The sequence below is a fragment of the Rhipicephalus sanguineus genome, chromosome 7 (assembly GCF_013339695.2).
Source record: "Rhipicephalus sanguineus isolate Rsan-2018 chromosome 7, BIME_Rsan_1.4, whole genome shotgun sequence".
Lineage (NCBI taxonomy): Eukaryota > Metazoa > Arthropoda > Arachnida > Ixodida > Ixodidae > Rhipicephalus > Rhipicephalus sanguineus.
Window position 1 is genome coordinate 154,488,952 of NC_051182.1, and position 6,647 is coordinate 154,495,598.

The window sequence follows — 6,647 nt, forward strand, 5'->3', positions numbered from 1 at the left end:
ATACCCCACATAGGCGAAACTTAAATTTTATGAGATAGTAAGTTTTAATGAGCTCTATAAAAGTAATTTGTTTGTCGTCTGTGGCTATTTTTTTTTGTAAAATAATCCTCAATACGCTATGATTTTTCCAAATTTGTCTCTGTTTTACGGAGTTAAAACCATTAATGTATTATGTCAAGCTGTTCCATAGTAGGAGCACAATGCTGAAGTATTAAAAAGACGGAAATGTTCCTCGAATGGCCGAAACGGTAGATCTTAGAGATTTTTTCTCAAACCTTATTTTCCACTATTTCTAGAAATTCAAGTGGCCCTGAAGTGCTAAAAAAATTTTGCCGTTAGAAATATTTTGGGAACATACTAAGGGACTAATGTTAAGATGCGTGCAGGGTTTTGGAATTTTTTCAGAGAAAATGCTTTCGGTCGAGCGGCACGATTGGGAAAGTAGGCGTAGAGTGATTCATGACTTACTTAGCACTGCGGTATTTACTCATGTTGCCTTCGAATGAGACATTTCCCTACAAAAAGTGTGCCTGTATAGAAAAAAATGGCTTTACACGGGAACTCAGTTCTTGTCCAATCCCTCAGCGTGGGTGTATGCTACAGTTTTAGGGATCTGCTATACTCTACTCTAGCATCCTCACGTTGTCCTCGAGCTGCTGTTATGTTTTAGGTGATCCTGTTGTAGTTCTCTTCATTACCGTCATTTTTGTGCCACCGTTCTTGTAGTTAATGTCATTAACATCACAGGATTTCAACGCAGCGCTTCAGGCTAGATTGAGCAATTTTTTTTGTCCAGTGAACTCTTCATACAACGCGATGTCAACCTCACCGGTTCGCTGGGAAAAACAGCGCAATAAAGGACGCAGGAACACACTAGACTGGACGAGCACTGACCAGTCTACTGTGTACTGTGGACGTCTACTGAGTCTACTGTGGACGAGATGCTCGTCCAGTCTACTGTGTTCCTGCCTCCTCCTCCTTTACTGCGCTGTTTTTCCCCAGCTAAGCATGTACCAACTCGCCCAAATCAGTCTTGCTCACCGGTTCATTCTTAGTGTCCATTGTCGTCTAAGTATCTGTTTCATGGCATCTGCTATTACTGAAGAAATAATGTATGAGTGTGCCTTTGTATCATCATGCTACAAAAACGGATGGTTAGGAATTTTTTTCTGTAATAATTTGAACTACTTATGGCATCGTGGAGACTGCTGCCTTAATAACACCGGCATTTCTTTTCTGTGAGTTTTGTCCATTACACGGCTTAAATGTTGAAATGAAATGATCAGTAATTTATTTTTACAATAGTTACACTGAGTAACATTTAAGGCACCTGTACAAGAATAATGAGCTATACAATAGATCGCTTTTGCGAAACCTTACATGACAAAATTTCTTTTATCATACGGTTAACCGTAGAGATCATTTTCCATATATAAGTAGTATCCGACTTTGCATACACTCGTCGAGCTCAGTTTGCTACGAGCTAGAAATCATGGCCCGCTTCTTCATTGTTTGTCTGCTCGCTGCATTGGTGGCTTACGTGGCCTCCCTGCACGTCTACCAGCAGCAGCAGCAACAACACGCACCACCACATCTGCGCAATTGTAAGTACTGCTCTAGTTAGTGCGAATGTGATACAGATATGTCCTACAGAGCCGCTTGACATAAGCAATACTAATCCTGCATCATTTTCTTTAGTCTAGCTTTTACCCATGGAAGCCTCGGAATTGAGATATTTAAGCTTCAGTACATTATCTACAACTGGAACTGTAGCGCAAAATATTTTCAACTGAAGTCTAATGTAGGTCATTGCTTATGCATTCTTTCAGCTGTATGGTCAGAGTTGCAAGGTTCCCCCTCCCAATGTGTAGGGTAGCCAACTGGACGCATTGTCTAGTTAACCTCCCTGCCTTTCCTACATTCCCTCTCTCTCTCTCTCTCTCTCTCGTTTGATCGGGTGCATAATATTGAAGTTTCTTAATGTTAAACATATCCTTTATTCTTTTATTTAGCAAATTAGAAAGAAATCTGGGGCAGCTACGTTCTAGTGGTGCGAAGACTGAGGAAACAGCGGAGGCATAGCTATTTTATGCATTACCATAATCTCCTCCTTTTTTCCGACCTCCTCCCATCACTGTTCGTCACCTGGGCTTCTCTTTCCCACTGTCTTGCTATACAAGACTATGCTGCGTTTTACCCTCTCCTCTTCCTTTCCCTCCTCCTGAAACTTACACCACTCCTCCTCCCCCTCACTTACATTTCCCACCCCGTGCTATACTACACTATAAATTAGCAAATTTCGTTGCTGGGCTGGTTAGTTCATAGCTTAAAATACTGTATAGCACATATTCGACAGGGCGAAGTAAAAACACTGAAGCACAGGACAAGTGCTGGACCTAAGCTTAAGTGCTCTTTCTTTCTGGGCCCTGTGTCGTACCTGGGTAGTGCAGTATTTAAGTCTATACTACACATGGCTATGCTAAACTTTACCATGTTCTCCACCTTCTTTTCCTCCTCCTCGTGCTCACTCTCGTTTCCTACCCTCTTGATATGCTATGCTCAGCTCCTTTCTTGGCTTTGCGCGCCTTGGTATAGCTATAGGCAGGGCTCCCCATCTCTTAAGCTGGCTCCTTCTCGCTCATCTAGCTAATGCAGGGTGACAGCGGAGTTTACCAAGCTTAAACAGGTCCGCTGTTTCAAAAATGTTCCCCATCGAGCTTTGTTTCACAATGCTACTTCAAGATATTCATTTATTATACGCAACTTCAGCAATAAGCCTGCCCGTATCGTGCCACCTAATAGCATGTTAAAAAGCCAAGAAGTTGGGGCGTGCTAGATATTGGTCGTTTTTTTTACAAGGAAGTGATGTATGTTTCCAATCACCTATAAACTACAATTCTGCGAATCATTTTCCAGCTCCTTGCGTCAATTAATATATCGACCTCTTGTGATTAGGCCACCATCATGTGGCCGCACATTTTTTTACGAAGAAAAAAAAAACAGTTATCAATGTTTGTTTCCATACATATTAAATGCTATTTTCAGACGCCCTTGAAATACGAACTAAACAAAAAATGAGCCTTGATGTCTTTCCTCCATAAAAGGGTATTGACGCGAATATTTTCAGTTGTCGTTTATTTTGCGTCAAATGAAAGGTCAAGCCCTCAAGAGCATAGAAAAGGTACTGTTAAGCGTGAGTGGGCCCTGAAAAAGTAATAACAGTATGTTTTTAAAAGCTAGCTTCGGTTCCTGACGTCACAACACAGTATGAGCTTCTCGTCACGTGCTCGCACAACATATAGTGACGTTTCCATGGCCGCTCCGCACCATGGCTCCGTTGGTGACGCACAAGCGGCCATTTTAGAAGTTTTGATGACGCACAAGCAGCCATATTGGAAGTTTTGGTATCTAACGTCATCTCAACTAGCCAGACTGCGGCGTGAAGTCACCAGAATTTGTACGTGTAGCCTGACGTCAAGCTACTGTCGATGTTAGTAGGTGCGCCATAGAAAAAATTGACTTTAATATCAAAGTAAAATATCTTCAGCATTTGGTGAGTTTCACACTTGCTCAGAACCGTCTCCGCATACACGAGGTTTGTATGGCAGAGTAAAATCGCCTTCAAAAAAAAAGGTGTCAATACCCTTTAAGAAGGACAAAATTAATACGCGAGCATCATGTTTTTTTCTGATGTACATGTTTGCCTAATTAGAGCGCATTCAGCTTTAGTTTGAAGTGAGTGATCTAGATAGCTTTGTTTTGTGCGAAAATTGGGATGTTCTTTAAAGATCTTCTTGTCTTTTATTGAGTCGTTCCTATTAGACGACACATCATTAACGGACGTATTTAATCTGATTTGAAAGGTGTCCATTTTGTACCACTTTTATACGTGTGAGTTATCGGTAAAATTATTTATAGAAATATGTTTGGTAAAAGATCAAGAAACATTTCGCTGCACATGTGCGTGTTTTAACCCTTAACGTTCATTTGAAGGTTAATTGGCCATTTTGAAGTTGAGCGTAAAGCAAAACAAAAAAGTCGTTACTGTGGCTTATCACATTTCTGACAAGTGATCTCCAGCAGTCTATGAACTCTAGGCGTCTGTGAATCTGTGGTACACCATATACATAGGCTCTCAGCGTAACGTTTGTCTAGGCATACGAGGTAGAGTTGATGGCGCTTAATGCATTTAATTTTTATTATTAGACGTGCACGAATTCCAAAGTAACACTTAAAGAGCAAGTTCACCAAGAAAAAGGATAGGTAATCGAAAGCACAGAACAGCATAGAATATCATTGAGTTCCCACGCATCATACCAGAGTGGAAGAAATATGGATCCCATGCATGTATACAAATTTAGTCCTGCAAAGGCCGGGATAGTGCAGGTTGAAGCGGGCGATGGGGTAGCTTGAACAGCATGTCACCTGACGTTGCCATTTCAAAGAACGCCTTTCGCATATGCCATGCATATGGGTCATTTATGAAGGGCATTTGGCATCAGCATTAGAGAAACATATCGGCACTGATATCCAAAATGACTAAGATCGCCACGCCATACTGAAATATAGAGATTTTTCTCGCGGTCATGTTTCAACGCATGGTGACCGCCTGGAGTGCTTCACTAAAAAAAAATATGCTTGCGAGCAGTCACGTCTGTGCAGCTTACGCGAACGAACAAAGCGTTATTATTAGCTATAGGCGAGTAAATGAATCGAGTACCTTTTAGCAAAGACACAAAACTTTCTTTCTTGTGAGGCCGCGGGTCGCATAAACTATAGACCCCTGATGTATACAGACCAGAGGAGTAAGGTATATGCCTCTTGTTTCTTTTGCGCTGTCATTGATGCCTGAGCATTCAGATCACGCGCTACCCCATATTTTTCGTTAAAAAACAATCTGCTTTGTTTCATGTATTTTACAGCCCGTGGCGACGTAAATAGACTCAGTTTCGGCCCCAGCGGAAGTGTCGGGGCTGGTAACTATGGTGGCCTCGGATATGGAGGCAGCTATGGTAGCGCGAACGTCGGCGGTGCACGCTTGGGCGGTGGAGGCGTCATAGGTGGCAGCTCCAGAGGCGTTGGTGGAGCTGGAAGACACTTTGGAGGTGCTCTTGGAGGCGGTTCTGGAGCTGCTTTTGAAGGCAGCTTTGGTGGTGGCTTGGGAGGCGGCTTTGGAAGCAGCAATGGTGGCAGGAGCAGTACTGGTGGCTACGGAGGCAACCACGGCCATGGTAGCCGTGGCAGTGGAGGTAGGCACCTCTCTGCCGGCAGAGGTGGCCTTGGGTGGCAGGGGCCGCAACAGCAAGCAGCGGCAACAGTAACGGCGGTCAAGAATGTTGTGATCGAAGTAATAAAGTTAAAAATGAAGCGGGTATGACCAATAAAAAAGGAAAAGAAGATCAAAAGAGCAAAGAACACTCTATGTTTGTTACGGCCATGCTACTTGGAAAACCTGTTTGGCGTTGGCACAATCTCGGGTGGGTTGCGCCACCTGCCGAGGCGTCATTATGCGGCATTAAAGTGCGAGGAGAAAAGCAGTGGAGAGGAGGCATTTCTTGGCTAGGCGGGATGCGCCCACAATTCGAAGGTGAACTCGGGCCACGGATTTATTTATTTATTTATTTATTTATTTATTTATTTAGATTTGCAACTGATACACAAGGACACATGTGGATGGATCTTAGTCCCCTTTAAAACGGGGCGGTGCGTCTGCCACCAGGCTCGAAGAAAAAAAAAAAAAAAAAAAAAAAAAAAAAAAGTCTTGTTTCATGTTGGCCAACCTTATCTAAGATTAAATCTATGTTATTATCAAAAATATAAACACGGTCCATTTTGCCTCTTAAGGCAGAATGACCTTATTTTTCCCCCATTATTTATTTTTGTTCTTTATCTCACTTTTCTGCCACCAATACTCTACCGTCTCTTACTTATTTCATCGCGGACGTGTTCAGCTTTCCATTGTTGTCCCTAAAACCCAAGGCTTCATGTAGACTCGTGCCCAACGTAACCTGGGTGAATCGCCACATTCAATCAGTATATGTTCCATCGTTTCCTTGTCCCCCGCAGCATGAATTGTTCTTCCTCGTTCTAAATTGCTTTATAACTACGGTTCTAAGGCAGCCCGACCTTGCTTCAAACAGTAAAGCGCTTCCCCTTGAATTATCATAAAACCTTTCCCTCCTTATTTCGTTTTTTCCTTTTCGGTAGTTACAAGCCGGCTTCTTTTCCTGGTCATCCAATAAGTCCTCTCCGCCTCTCTGACCTTCCGCTTATGCTCCTTGTTGAATCGCCCGCACTGCCAGCCGTATATTTACTGGTGAGCCTCCTAGTTCTTTTTCTCCACTGCGTGTCAACGCTTTTTCTATCAAAACCTGAAAACCTTCTCTGCCCATCACTCTCCTTCATTTTCCTCAGCCTCTCTTCGATCTCATTTTGCTCTGCGCTTCCCTCACTCAGCCTGTCCATCCCATATCACCCTTACCGCCTCATTTGTCGTCTTCCCGTGAGCGCCCAAGGCGAGGCGGCCCACCGTCCTTTGATTTACATATTCCTGATTGCACCTCTGACTTCGCACACCACAGTTCCCAAATGTAAGCCCCGGAACCATCACACCCTTAAGCTCGAAGCACCTGTACCTATTGTATCCC

The 6,647-nt window shown here is 43.2% G+C and overlaps 1 protein-coding gene across 1 annotated transcript; it reads left to right on the forward strand.

Annotated features, from left to right (window-relative positions):
* Window positions 1-1,458: 1,458 nt before the first annotated feature.
* On the forward strand, window positions 1,459-5,377 carry LOC119399182 (uncharacterized). Its single transcript, XM_037665996.2, has 2 exons — window positions 1,459-1,604; window positions 4,923-5,377. The coding sequence occupies exons 1-2, from the start codon at window positions 1,493-1,495 to the stop codon at window positions 5,375-5,377; spliced, it is 567 nt and encodes a 188-aa protein (XP_037521924.1). The 5' UTR covers window positions 1,459-1,492.
* Window positions 5,378-6,647: the final 1,270 nt, after the last annotated feature.